The sequence below is a fragment of the Tribolium castaneum genome, chromosome 1 (genome assembly GCF_031307605.1).
Source record: "Tribolium castaneum strain GA2 chromosome 1, icTriCast1.1, whole genome shotgun sequence".
NCBI classification, from domain to species: Eukaryota; Metazoa; Arthropoda; class Insecta; order Coleoptera; family Tenebrionidae; genus Tribolium; species Tribolium castaneum.
Genome location: NC_087394.1, coordinates 36,545,893 through 36,560,425, shown reverse-complemented (window position 1 = coordinate 36,560,425; position 14,533 = coordinate 36,545,893). Strand labels below are relative to the sequence as shown.

General features: G+C 34.3%; 2 protein-coding genes across 4 annotated transcripts in view; both read left to right on the top strand.

The window, feature by feature from the left end:
- Window positions 1-14,533, top strand: part of LOC100141615 (protein TMEPAI) — a 168,165-nt gene that overhangs the window by 3,914 nt on the left and 149,718 nt on the right. The window lies entirely within an intron of this gene.
- Window positions 20-7,384, top strand: l(3)72Dn (lethal (3) 72Dn). Of its 2 annotated transcripts, XM_969429.3 has the most exons (7): window positions 20-156; window positions 212-633; window positions 1,004-1,909; window positions 1,960-2,168; window positions 2,223-2,405; window positions 7,035-7,121; window positions 7,249-7,384. In XM_969429.3, the coding sequence occupies exons 1-7, from the start codon at window positions 44-46 to the stop codon at window positions 7,366-7,368; spliced, it is 2,040 nt and encodes a 679-aa protein (XP_974522.1). In that variant the 5' UTR covers window positions 20-43; the 3' UTR covers window positions 7,369-7,384. The 2 variants fall into 2 exon arrangements, with proteins under 2 accessions (XP_974522.1, XP_015832958.1); XM_015977472.2 differs by lacking the exons at window positions 7,035-7,121; window positions 7,249-7,384 and adding an exon at window positions 5,585-5,638.

Here is a 14,533-nt window from a genome sequence, read left to right as displayed (position 1 = left end):
TTGAGGTTATGTTTTTCATTTGTGAGTGTTTTATTTATTGAAAATGAGTAAACCGAGGAACCCGAAGATACACAATGTTAGGTTTTACAAACCTAAACCGAATGCAGTTTACTGTATGGCTCTCCAACCCCAGGGCAATAAGTTAGCTGTGTCAAGGTGCCCTACCACATTTTAATTTGTCCGGTTTTTCGCATTTATTTAACTATTTTAGGGCTGACGCAAGTGTCGAAATATGGAACTTGACTCACTGTGCCTTTATCGAACGTACAATTGCTTCCTCGACTGAGAATTTCAGTATTGAAGGTCTCGCATGGTGCGATGATCGCTTATTTAGTGTGGGGCTTCATGGGCTTTTAATTGAGTACGATTTAATGAAATTGGATCTGAAAAGTCGGTCTGTGGTCACCGGCGAGGCAGCGTTTTGTCTGGATGTTAATAAAGAAAAAACTCAAATTGCAATTGGGACTGAACAAGGCTATTTGAACATTTTTCAAATTACCGAGGATGAGGTCCTGTTTGAAAAGTTTTTAGATAAGCAGGAAGGGCGCATTTTATGTCTAAAGTTTGATAATTCAGGCGAATTTATCGTTTCTGGAAGTATGGATGCGATCCGAATTTGGAGCGTCAAAACCAGTAAGTATTTTTTTTACTTACTGAATATTAAGACTAAAGAGATGACAGAGTTAAACTAAGACTATTTTTTGTTTTTATCGGTATTTGTAATCATATTTTAAATAAAAAATAGAATTGTCTTTTTTTGAATTTTTGCCAAAGGAATATTTTTTTTATTATTATTTATCATTTTTATTAAAATCTTTATTTGTTAAAGTTCGTAATTCGCATTACCTTGTTTTTCTTAATTTAATTTAATTTACTATTTTATTTTTGTTTTTCTACTCAGTTGGCGCAAATTTAAAGATTGTATGATTGAAGCATTTTTTCGTTTAAAGAGATAAGAAAAAAATAGAGGAACACAAAAACACAAATGTATTAATAATTTTAGATCAAGCGTTGCATAAAATGATCCCTGGTCGTGCTGAACACAACAAACCAACAATAGTGTGGTGTCTTGCCATCACACAAGACTTTACAGTAATCAGTGGCGATTCCCGGGGCATTCTCACCGTCTGGGATGGCAAAGTGGGCGCTCAACTTGAATCGTACCAATCACATCGTGCAGATATTCTTTCACTTTGCCTGTCAGAGGACGAAAACTCACTTTATTGCGCTGGTATAGACCCAAATGTGGTCAATTATGTGCGAATTGAAGTCAAAGACGGAGCTCATAAATGGGTGCGTAGCATCCAAAGAAAAATTCACGACCACGATGTGCGCGCTCTTGTTCTCAATGGCAATAAATTGTACTCGAGCGGAGTCGATGGCTACTTGACTTGTAGTTATCATCCGCCGAAAACTCTCCTTAAGTATCCACCAATTTTGCAAAACCCTTGTGTGACTATTTGTGCAAAAGGGCGATACGTGATGTTACGTTACCCCAAATTAATCGAAATTTGGAGTCTTGGAGAGATTGGGAGCGATCGTGATAAACACACGGGACTCTACAATGTGGAGAAAGCTCCTCGGAAATTGGTGGCGTTGCAAAAAGTTGTCACTGACGATGAGGGAGTTGAAAAACACGAAGGGATTATTTGTAGTACGATTTCGGACGATGGTACTTTAATTTTGTACAGTACAAGACTAGGAGTTAGGTTACTTAAGTTAGATTGTGGGGAAAGTACCCCAAAATTGGTGCCGATTGAGACAGACGGGTTAGGGGTGTCTCCATGCGTTAGTGCAAAATTTACGAAAAATAATCGCTTGATTTTGGCGCCAAATTCGGGGGGTTTACAGGTTGTTGCAATAAGTAGTTGCAACGCCGTCTTGATGCAAAATATCAATACAGAAACAGGTAGGTGTTGTTATATTTGGGGTTACAATCAAGTAATATTTTTGTCTTAGAAATTGAGGATATGATTGTGTTATTGGCGGTCTCTGACTCTGCCCAGTTTTTGGTAGGTGGTGATGTTAGAGGTAATATTGCTGTGTGGACTTTAAAAAATGACCAATATGTTTTTCACTGTAAATTACCCAAATATAAATTAAGTCCCACTGCGATAGCCATTCAACCGAATTCAGCGAATCTAGTAGTTGCGTTTAATAATAATAACGTGAGTTGTTTTTAAATAGGGTGAGGGATGTAAAAATTTATTATTTTTTTTTAGATTATTGAATATGATATGAATAGGAGAGAATTAACGAAATTTTCCAGATCTTTGGCGAAAAATCTTCCGAAACAATTGACGTCTAGAGTTTCCCCAATTCGCAATATTACTTTTGATTCTAGGGTAAAAGATGTTATTATTTTACATGATGATGATAGCGTTTTGGTCGTCGACAAAGAAAAGGTGAGCAAAAAATTCAAATTCAAATTTTCGCAATTTTAAATTATTCATAATGTCTAATGTGGTACTACTTTTCTAGATTTATATGTTATAGTTATTTTGAAATTGTCTTTAAAAAAATCACAAAACAGTCCGTTTCTCAATGTGTTAACTTACTTTGCCATGGGAAAAAAATTAAAATTTACGTATCTTATCGCATCTGCTTCTGTTAGAACAGAGTTACTAATTGAAGAATAAAAAAATAAAAAATTAGCACAAACTGCCATTAATTTAGTTAAAAAGATTACGAATTTAGTGTAATTTTCTGACAAAAAAGTATTGCATACCGGATTCTTGAGATTCATTTCAAGTTAGAGGCACATTTAAAATTAAAGTTTTTTTTTGTAAATTGCGTCCGTTTACGACAGCTGGTAGTGACAAACTGAATAAATTAATAGCACAACAATAAATTGTATAATCAGGTGTTATTTTTTTAAAGAACAGACTTGGGGCCAAATGAATAAATCTGTAAATTTGGCGTAGTTGTAAAGTTGTGTTGTCAGATAGCCGTCTAGTTCAGCTGCGCTCATTTGAGAATAGACCGACCGAACGTTCTGACGTAATTTCATGATGGCGACGAGTTGCAAAAGTTTCGAAAGGAATCGACGTGCAATTGGAACGTCATATCTCGCTCCAGATTCGAGCGAATTCGATATGACACTCCAATTTTTCGAGACGATGATTGTCAGTTGCATTTTCCGGAGTAAACACACATCAAGTCTCGGGGATGCAGCAGCAAGCTTACCAACCCCCAAATATATGCATATCGTGCGGCCGTTTCAATTACCGGCAAAGACGGCACAAGGGAACACTCCTCCAGTAACCAATTACGTTCCAAGTGTCCACTCGAGAATTGATTGCTTCCGATCGAGCAAATAAAGCCGCGTTCTCATACAATAATCGCGTCTGAAAGCGTGACTTATTAATGACGGGGTGCGCGATGACAACGTTCGTTACGATCCCTCGTCGATGATAAAACGGAAATATTCATCAACGTGTCATCGACGCGAGCTGAAATTTCCATTTTGTCGCCAATCATCGGGAATTGGATGACGGCCAACGGCACAACTACCCCTTCTTTATACGCCACGGTCTAGACGGACACGAGGAGATGGCGGACTGATAAAGGACCATAAGCGGAATTAAATCCACTAAAAAACCACTTGTTGAATGGATTGCATTAAAAATGACTAAGCAGGGGAAGGCGGGGTCCGATAGACGGAGTTTTGCCCTTTTCAAACGAAAGACAGAAAAATGTTTCTATGTCGTATTTTACCGAATTTTGGACATTTGTGTAAGTTAAGTTTGAAAAAAATCGCATTCAGTTCGGAGATATTTGATTTTTTGAGCGTATAACAAACCTCCCTTGAAATGTACTTTTTCCTCCCTCCCCTCAACGAGGCCATTACATCGTGCACCATTTGTTATTACCACCCTGCACCGTCCACACAAAAGCAATTAATAACGTGTGCTGTCGTCCCGACGCACCTATCCAGAAGAGTCATCACACACGTCGTATATGTGGCCCCCTTCCGCCCGACAAAACATCGCATCCTTGTAATGCAATTTGCGATAGCATCGCTTCGGCGATTTATCACTGTCGAGTCGCTCTATTCAAGAGACGCTGCAAGAGTTGCCATTCAACGAAGCCCCGGCAAAACAGTGATTAATTAACATGCATTTCGTCCAGGGCTGACTTATCGAGGTGTTCAGGTGGCACAAGGGACGCACTTTCCTCTATTGATGGACTCGCATTCATCACAGAGGTTGAACGTGACACGAATGATAACAACGGTCAACCGACGATTTTGAATAGGCAAACTGTTGATTTTTTTTCACCTCCGAAAAGAGAAAAATGGTTGTGACACCTGAACGTGGATCGAGTCGAACGATGTCAAAAACGACCAACACGAAACGATTCAGACAATTCCATTGATGTCGACACGTAATTTGATGTACCGTTTCGAGGAATCGGCGAGAACGTGCAAACTGGATTAAATGGAGAACTACAAGATTTACGTGAATTAATGATGGCCTTTCAAGTTCATTATTGTTTCAATGCGAAGAGGGTTCTCCATGCTCAACAGTTCGATACTGTATTGAGACCCGAAATTATTTCAACTCGATACAGACTAGTTACGAAAATTTGACACGGAACCAATTCTTTATGCCTCTGAACAAAATAGGGCAAATCTAATTTGTTAATGAAGGTGATTAATAATCAATATAGTTTGAAACACTGACGAGCGATAACGAATTGTCAAGTCGATTTTTTTTGGATTTCTTTTTGAAAAATACTGTTTTGATGTTATTTTACTTATTTATTCTTGTCACTACCGAATGTGAAATAATTAAGGAAGTAGAGCTTGGTCAAAATAATGATAATCAATTAGTAAAATAAATAGATACAAAAAAATGTAGTCTACCACTCGTGGTACTGGTGGTATCCTTTAGCTGTGTGCACTTCTTAAAAATCCGTTATGAAATTGTGTGCAATTTGCTTGCAAATTTATGAGGTTTTGAATTGGTCTGAGCCGCTTTATAGGCGTGCAATTTAGCCTTTCCGATGCTAGATAAGCCTTGGTGTTTGGCGGCGGCATTTTTGCGTCTCTGTTCATTTATTTATGATTTTTTGTGTCCGAGTCAATATTGGTAAATCTGTCCGTTTTAAAAGTGTAGTTTATCAATTTTTTTTCTGCCCCCAGCGTTCGTGTATTTTTCTGCGCGTCGCGTCTGCTAAAAAGCCAGACAAATAACAGACGTAAATATAATCTAAATTGCAAACAGACGAAAAGAATTCGCTAAAGTGCACTTAGTCAAAGTCATCATCCTGAAATAGTGACAGAGAAATATGCATCATGCAAATGTGCAATTTCCATTCGAGCCACTGCGGGATTACCTCCGATTCAAATTCATAATTCCGCAGGGCTCAGGTATCAATCAAAATGATTGAGCTCGTTACGTCTAGCCCGAACAATAACGCAAAAATAAAAACGACGAGTGCATTATATCTCTCGACAAGTTTTCGCGCTACTTTTCTCGCTCCATGATGCAATATAATGGGGTGCAGGTGGCGGAGACTGCGCCCTCTCTTTTCTCTTGGCCAGGTTACACAACCGATTTTTTACACGAATAATTTGCAGCCAACGAAGATGGATGATCATATTCAACAACGTACCTAGTCATAAATTATTCGGTTAAAAAGCCGCCAGAATATCAAACGACACACAATGATCGTTTGTCTACTCGACTCTCTTCGCACAAAAGGGACAAAAAATACACGACGAGTGTCGCAACGAATGATTTAGATTCTTAAAACTAAATGAGCAAAGTTTGCCGATTTGCTGAATCACTCCCACACACAGGCTCTTCTCTTAGAACGAGACATAATTCAAAATATCAAAGTTGGTTTAAAATTTTTCCACTACTTTTTTGATTTCTATTTTCTTTCAGTAACGTACCAATAATAAAATATTATTATTGGTAAAATATTTTTTTAGATTATTTTATTAATTTTTCTCCAAATTCTTCTTTAGAATTATTTTGTAACCTGAATGAAAGTTTTTTTATAAACACTTTTACATTTTCTAAGATTTCTTATGTGGATTCTATCATGCATTTCTGTTTAAAATTCTTCTATAGTTGTGTTTAGAATTTTTCTATATTATTCTTTAGCAGTGTCTTCCTTTACTTTTCTCTAGATTTTTTTTATATATACGTTTTGTGTATTATCTAAGAATTCTTTTTTGGATTTCACTCTGTGTCTGTTAAAATTTTTTCTATATTTGTGTTTAGAATTTTTCTACATTATTTTTTACTAATGTTTCTATAAGCTCCTCTAAACTTTTCTAAAGACGGCTATAAGTCTAAAATGTTTACTTCTTTTTAGATTATTTTTTAATTTCTTCTCTGGATTCTTCTTTAGAGTTTTTTTGTAGACTGTATTCAGTTTTTTTATTTATTATTTTTGTTTATTTAAAAATTCTTTGTCTACATTTTCTAAGAATTTTTTATTGGATTTTACTGAGTTTTTTTAAATTGTTCTGTCATTGTGCTTATATAGAATGTTTCTACATTATTTTTTAGTAATATTTCTGCACTCTTCTCTAGTTTTTTGTAAAAATTCTTATTTGATTCTTTTTCTTTAGATTACTTTATAAATCCATTTTTAGATTTGTTTATTTTTTATTCTTTCTTTGACTGTATTCAAAATCTTTTTATAAACACTTCTTCATTTTCCATTTTTTTAGAGTTTGCTTTGTACTGAAGTATAGTTTGAGAAAACTGGAGAAAAACAAGAAAAAATTTTCTCGACAACATTTTCTAACAACTAAAAATAGACTCACGTTTTCTGTAATAATTAGACGTAATAATTGGGTGAGATTTTTGTTTTGCCCACCAATAATAATGAGGCAGGCGTTTCAGGAAGGAATATACGGTGTAATGCTTTTATCCCAATCCGCTTTAAGACTATTTGTCTTATAAGCGTATAATGACGGTCGTGATCAATCATGGTATTATCGGCTTTTGTGCTCCGTGTTTGTACAATTTAACCAAAATCTTTGGCTTATTCCAGCTGTTGCATTTTTTCAGACTACAACCAATAGGGAATCCAAGGTGCGAAAAATCGACGGCGAAAGCAAAGAACAGTTTGCAGTTCGTTGTATAAAAAAATTCAAAGTAAGGAAATTTAATAATTTTGCATTTGCTCCTCGTGCAGCATTAGTCCTGCTAAGCTATCCTGGAAATAAATGTCCCGTAACTCCTTTGTTAAGCCCGCTTTTATAAACATCTTTAACCTTTGCAGCACCTGGTGCACCTGAGCTGGATTTCCGATGATGAAATGGTGGCAGTGGAGGTCAATCCTTTGAGTCTCATCGAGCAACTGCCCCCATGTCTGGTGCAAAATACTTTTGGCCGAAAATAAATGTTTTAATAAATAACGTGTGTTTTTTATCCCTCCATAAATAATAATAATTTTCTGGACGGAAACTAAGCGTCAAAATCTCTGATGCAAATTTCGAATTGTTCGTTTTGTCTCGGCGTCGAAACTTTGTCGCTTTTAGAAAAGTTAATGTTACTGGGAGAAAATCAGATTTGAAGCTCCAACACAACATTAAAACTTCAAATAAATAACAGCGAGACGAAGAGGAGAAAAAAACGACTAGAAGCGAAACGTAAAACATCTCTCGTAGTTCAGAAGTAAATCTCGGCGCGTTGGCTATCCCCAGGCAAGAAATCTACTTCCAAGTGCAAAAGTTAAGAGACTATACAAATTTGTTGAAATAAATAATCTCCCCGGGATAAAACAAGAATGGAAACGTTGTAACTTCAATCCGAACTTGGGTTATCGGACGTTCGAGAGGATAATTGCGGACAAAGTTTCAAACATAGTTGCGGAAAAATCGAGAGGCGGAAGAATAATTATAATAATTAGAAAAGTTTGCGATTCATAAATCGCGTTTTATTGGGCTGTAAAGTGAAAATAATCACAGTTTGGGAGCATTGCGAGCTGTTAACGTCACCGTAAATTCTTCAGTGAAGAAGAGTCCGTTCGTTATCTGTGACGCCTCTGATAAAAGTAATTAAACTTTCGGACATTTATGACACGTGATACCCTCGATCAAACTAACGAGATAGAATTTGATCAGAAAAGTATTCATTACTGCACTATAAAGTTTCGCGAGCGCCGCCAAAACATAAATTAATTTGGTCGTGTGAAGGAAAAACTTTATTTCGTGTTTAGACGGTCATAAAATTAAATTAAATTGTCACGCCAGTCTCAAACTGTCACTTAGGATAGGTTCATTCATGACCGACGATGAGAAAGCGTACGAGACGTATATTATTTGAAAGGAGTTGCAAAAAACTTGGAAATTTCATTTGGAGCCGTCGAGTTTACTTCAAATAAAATTTTTTACGCTTGTTACAATTTATAAAATTATCGTCTCGTTTCATGTAAATGTTTTTTGCCAGAGAGAGGGCAAAAACTTGCCGCATGAAACAATTGTGGTGATATATTTTTAAACCGTCTCGATTCGTGCTCATTTTAATACCAGTTCCATTCTGTACACTCAAATGGATTGCAATTTTACATGCTTTTTTTATTACACAATGAAAATAAATCACTTTTTTTCGCGGCTTTTTTTCTGTATTATACCAATTTTTCACGAAATTTAAAATTTTCAATTTTTTTGCTCAAATTTCCTGAGTAACACACTTACTTACCTTCAGAGGTGAAAAAAAATTTTTTTTAAACTAACTCCAGCATATTTTTATGGACTTCGACATGTCTTAACAACCCACAAAAATTGTTAAAAGTCCACAAAAAGTCCAAATGTTCGATTTTTTGATGTTTGATTTTTTTGCGTTTTTCTCGGAAACTGTAAGACTTAGAGAAACGAACAAAAAACCATCTGATAGCGCTTAATTTTATCTATTTTTTCGACCAAACCCGGAGCCGCTCCGGGCAACGGTTCCGGCTACAGAGGCGATCAAAGTTTTTCACTAAAAAAATTCATAAAAAAAAAACTAAAAGTCGTAGAGCATTGCGGTTTGTTCGATTGAATTCTACGGCTCATTTTACATATTATATCGATTTTTCACAAGAATTAAAAATTTAAAATTTTTTGCCTAAATTTAGGGTAGCCATTTGTCATAGTGAAAAATTTTATTCATTAAAAAAATTCATAACTCGAAAACTAAAAGTCGTAGAGCAGTGCGGTTTGTTCCATTGGATTCAGCGGCTTTCTTTCTCTATTATACTAATTTTTCACGCAATTTAAAATTTTCAATTTTTTTGCTCAAATTTCCTGAGTACCTTCAAGAGGTGAAAAAAAAATTTTTTTTTAACTAACTCTAGGAAATTTTTATGGACTCCTACATGTCTTAACAACCCACAAAAGTTGTTAAAAGTCCACAAAAAGTCCAAATGTTCGATTTTTTGATGTTTGATTTTTTCAATTTTCGTCGCAGTTTTTGTCGATTTTGGGTACCCGGAACATTTGTCGAGCAATAGCTCCGGAACTATTAGAGATAACCCTATGAAGTGTATTATCGTTGGAAAGCTCTTTAAATTATCTATTTTTTTCAAAAAAGATTATTGTTCTTCGACTAATAATTTTCGAGCAAATTGCTGCTAAATGCAAAAATTGGTAATATTTTAAAAAATTTATAACTAAAAAACTATTGGGAATTTGACAATTTTCTCGATGCCAATCGATTCCCCGGATCATTTTGCATAGGTATGGATCAAAACAGTTCCACTTTTTAGAATATTTTAGCCGTAAATGAGAAAATAAAAAAATTAAAAAAAAAGTTAACACCCCCCCTTTAAAATCGGTCAATTTTTAAAGTGTCTCAAAATCAAATGAAACCTATTCTATCTTATAGATTTTGATGTGCTCTTTCCTATCTAAAAAAGCGTTTTCTCCTAGCTCTTTTAGTTTGGCCGTAATCGGCGTTTGAAAATTGGAATTTTTTTTGCGAGATATCGCCTTGAGTCCTATGCCATTTTGTAGAGTTTTTTATTCCGGTTATCCTCCATTTTTCCGTTTCTCGATATCTCTAATAGTTTCGCCGTAATTGGCGATTGAAAATTGAAAAAAAGTGAAAATGAAAACCTTTTTTTGCGTTTTTCTCGGAAACTGTAAGACTTAGAGAAACGAACAAAAAACCATCTGATAGCGCTTAATTTTATCTATTTTTTCGACCAAACCCGGAGCCGCTCCGGGCAACGGTTCTGGCTACAGAGGCGATCAAAGTTTTTCACTAAAAAAATTCATAAAAAAAAAACTAAAAGTCGTAGAGCATTGCGGTTTGTTCGATTGAATTCTACGGCTCATTTTACATATTATATCGATTTTTCACAAGAATTAAAAATTTAAAATTTTTTGCCTAAATTTAGGGTAGCCATTTGTCATAGTGAAAAATTTTATTCATTAAAAAAATTCATAACTCGAAAACTAAAAGTCGTAGAGCAGTGCGGTTTGTTCCATTGGATTCAGCGGCTTTTTTTCTCTATTATACTAATTTTTCACGCAATTTAAAATTTTCAATTTTTTTGCTCAAATTTCCTGAGTACCTTCAAGAGGTGAAAAAAAATATTTTTTTTTAACTAACTCTAGGAAATTTTTATGGACTCCTACATGTCTTAACAACCCACAAAAGTTGTTAAAAGTCCACAAAAAGTCCAAATGTTCGATTTTTTGATGTTTGATTTTTTCAATTTTCGTCGCAGTTTTTGTCGATTTTGGGTACCCGGAACATTTGTCGAGCAATAGCTCCGGAACTATTAGAGATAACCCTTTGAAGTGTATTATCGTTGGAAAGCTCTTTAAATTATCTATTTTTTTCAAAAAAGATTATTGTTCTCCGACTAATAGTTTTCGAGCAAATTGCTGCTAAATGCAAAAATTGGTAATATTTTAAAAAATTCATAACTAAAAAACTATTGGGAATTTGACAATTTTCTCGATACCAATCGATTCCCCGGATCATTTTGCATAGGTATGGATCAAAACAGTTCCACTTTTTAGAATATTTTAGCCGTAAATGAGAAAATAAAAAAATTTAAAAAAAAGTTAACACCCCCCCCTTAAAATCGGTCAATTTTTAAAGTGTCTCAAAATCAAATGAAACCTATTCTATCTTATAGATTTTGATGTGCTCTTTCCTATCTAAAAAAGCGTTTTCTCCTAGCTCTTTTAGTTTGGCCGTAATCGGCGTTTGAAAATTGGAAAATTTTTTGCGAGATATCGCCTTGAGTCCTATGCCATTTTGTAGAGTTTTTTATTCCGGTTATCCTCCATTTTTCCGTTTCTCGATATCTCTAATAGTTTCGCCGTAATTGGCGATTGAAAATTGAAAAAAAGTGAAAATGAAAACCTTTTTTTGCGTTTTTCTCGGAAACTGTAAGACTTAGAGAAACGAACAAAAAACCATCTGATAGCGCTTAATTTTATCTATTTTTTCGACCAAACCCGGAGCCGCTCCGGGCAACGGTTCCGTCTACAGAGGCGATCAAAGTTTTTCACTAAAAAAATTCATAAAAAAAAAACTAAAAGTCGTAGAGCATTGCGGTTTGTTCGATTGAATTCTACGGCTCATTTTACATATTATATCGATTTTTCACAAGAATTAAAAATTTAAAATTTTTTGCCTAAATTTAGGGTAGCCATTTGTCATAGTGAAAAATTTTATTCATTAAAAAAATTCATAACTCGAAAACTAAAAGTCGTAGAGCAGTGCGGTTTGTTCTATTGGATTCAGCGGCTTTTTTTCTCTATTATACTAATTTTTCACGCAATTTAAAATTTTCAATTTTTTTGCTCAAATTTCCTGAGTACCTTCAAGAGGTGAAAAAAAAAATTTTTTTTTAACTAACTCTAGGAAATTTTTATGGACTCCTACATGTCTTAACAACCCACAAAAGTTGTTAAAAGTCCACAAAAAGTCCAAATGTTCGATTTTTTGATGTTTGATTTTTTCAATTTTCGTCGCAGTTTTTGTCGATTTTGGGTACCCGGAACATTTGTCGAGCAATAGCTCCGGAACTATTAGAGATAACTCTATGAAGTGTATTATCGTTGGAAAGCTCTTTAAATTATCTATTTTTTTCAAAAAAGATTATTGTTCTCCGACTAATATTTTTCGAGCAAATTGCTGCTAAATGCAAAAATTGGTAATATTTTAAAAAATTCATAACTAAAAAACTATTGGGAATTTGACAATTTTCTCGATGCCAATCGATTCCCCGGATCATTTTGCATAGGCATGGATCAAAACAGTTTCACTTTTTAGAATATTTTAGCCGTAAATGAGAAAATAAAAAAATTTAAAAAAAAGTTAACACCCCCCCCCTTAAAATCGGTCAATTTTTAAAGTGTCTCAAAATCAAATGAAACCTATTCTATCTTATAGATTTTGATGTGCTCTTTCCTATCTAAAAAAGCGTTTTCTCCTAGCTCTTTTAGTTTGGCCGTAATCGGCGTTTGAAAATTGGAAAATTTTTTGCGAGATATCGCCTTGAGTCCTATGCCATTTTGTAGAGTTTTTTATTCCGGTTATCCTCCATTTTTCCGTTTCTCGATATCTCTAATAGTTTCGCCGTAATTGGCGATTGAAAATTGAAAAAAAGTGAAAATGAAAACCTTTTTTTGCGTTTTTCTCGGAAACTGTAAGACTTAGAGAAACGAACAAAAAACCATCTGATAGCGCTTAATTTTATCTATTTTTTCGACCAAACCCGGAGCCGCTCCGGGCAACGGTTCCGGCTACAGAGGCGATCAAAGTTTTTCACTAAAAAAATTCATAAAAAAAAACTAAAAGTCGTAGAGCATTGCGGTTTGTTCGATTGAATTCTACGGCTCATTTTACATATTATATCGATTTTTCACAAGAATTAAAAATTTAAAATTTTTTGCCTAAATTTAGGGTAGCCATTTGTCATAGTGAAAAATTTTATTCATTAAAAAAATTCATAACTCGAAAACTAAAAGTCGTAGAGCAGTGCGGTTTGTTCCATTAGATTCAGCGGCTTTTTTTCTCTATTATACTAATTTTTCACGCAATTTAAAATTTTCAATTTTTTTGCTCAAATTTCCTGAGTACCTTCAAGAGGTGAAAAAAAATTTTTTTTTTTAACTAACTCTAGGAAATTTTTATGGACTCCTACATGTCTTAACAACCCACAAAAGTTGTTAAAAGTCCACAAAAAGTCCAAATGTTCGATTTTTTGATGTTTGATTTTTTCAATTTTCGTCGCAGTTTTTGTCGATTTTGGGTACCCGGAACATTTGTCGAGCAATAGCTCCGGAACTATTAGAGATAACCCTATGAAGTGTATTATCGTTGGAAAGCTCTTTAAATTATCTATTTTTTTCAAAAAAGATTATTGTTCTCCGACTAATAGTTTTCGAGCAAATTGCTGCTAAATGCAAAAATTGGTAATATTTTAAAAAATTCATAACTAAAAAACTATTGGGAATTTGACAATTTTCTCGATACCAATCGATTCCCCGGATCATTTTGCATAGGTATGGATCAAAACAGTTCCACTTTTTAGAATATTTTAGCCGTAAATGAGAAAATAAAAAAATTTAAAAAAAAGTTAACACCCCCCCCTTAAAATCGGTCAATTTTTAAAGTGTCTCAAAATCAAATGAAACCTATTCTATCTTATAGATTTTGATGTGCTCTTTCCTATCTAAAAAAGCGTTTTCTCCTAGCTCTTTTAGTTTGGCTGTAATCGGCGTTTGAAAATTGGAAAATTTTTTGCGAGATATCGCCTTGAGTCCTATGCCATTTTGTAGAGTTTTTTATTCCGGTTATCCTCCATTTTTCCGTTTCCCGATATCTCTAATAGTTTCGCCGTAATTGGCGATTGAAAATTGAAAAAAAGTGAAAATGAAAACTTTTTTTGCGTTTTTCTCGGAAACTGTAAGACTTAGAGAAACGAACAAAAAACCATCTGATAGCGCTTAATTTTATCTATTTTTTCGACCAAACCCGGAGCCGCTCTGGGCAACGGTTCCGGCTACAGAGGCGATCAAAGTTTTTCACTAAAAAAATTCATAAAAAAAAAACTAAAAGTCGTAGAGCATTGCGGTTTGTTCGATTGAATTCTACGGCTCATTTTACATATTATATCGATTTTTCACAAGAATTAAAAATTTAAAATTTTTTGCCTAAATTTAGGGTAGCCATTTGTCATAGTGAAAAATTTTATTCATTAAAAAAATTCATAACTCGAAAACTAAAAGTCGTAGAGCAGTGCGGTTTGTTCCATTGGATTCAGCGGCTTTTTTTCTCTATTATACTAATTTTTCACGCAATTTAAAATTTTCAATTTTTTTGCTCAAATTTCCTGAGTACCTTCAAGAGGTGAAAAAAAATTTTTTTTTTTAACTAACTCTAGGAAATTTTTATGGACTCCTACATGTCTTAACAACCCACAAAAGTTGTTAAAAGTCCACAAAAAGTCCAAATGTTCGATTTTTTGATGTTTGATTTTTTCAATTTTCGTCGCAGTTTTTGTCGATTTTGGGTACCCGGAACATTTGTCGAGCAATAGCTCCGGAACTATTAGAGAT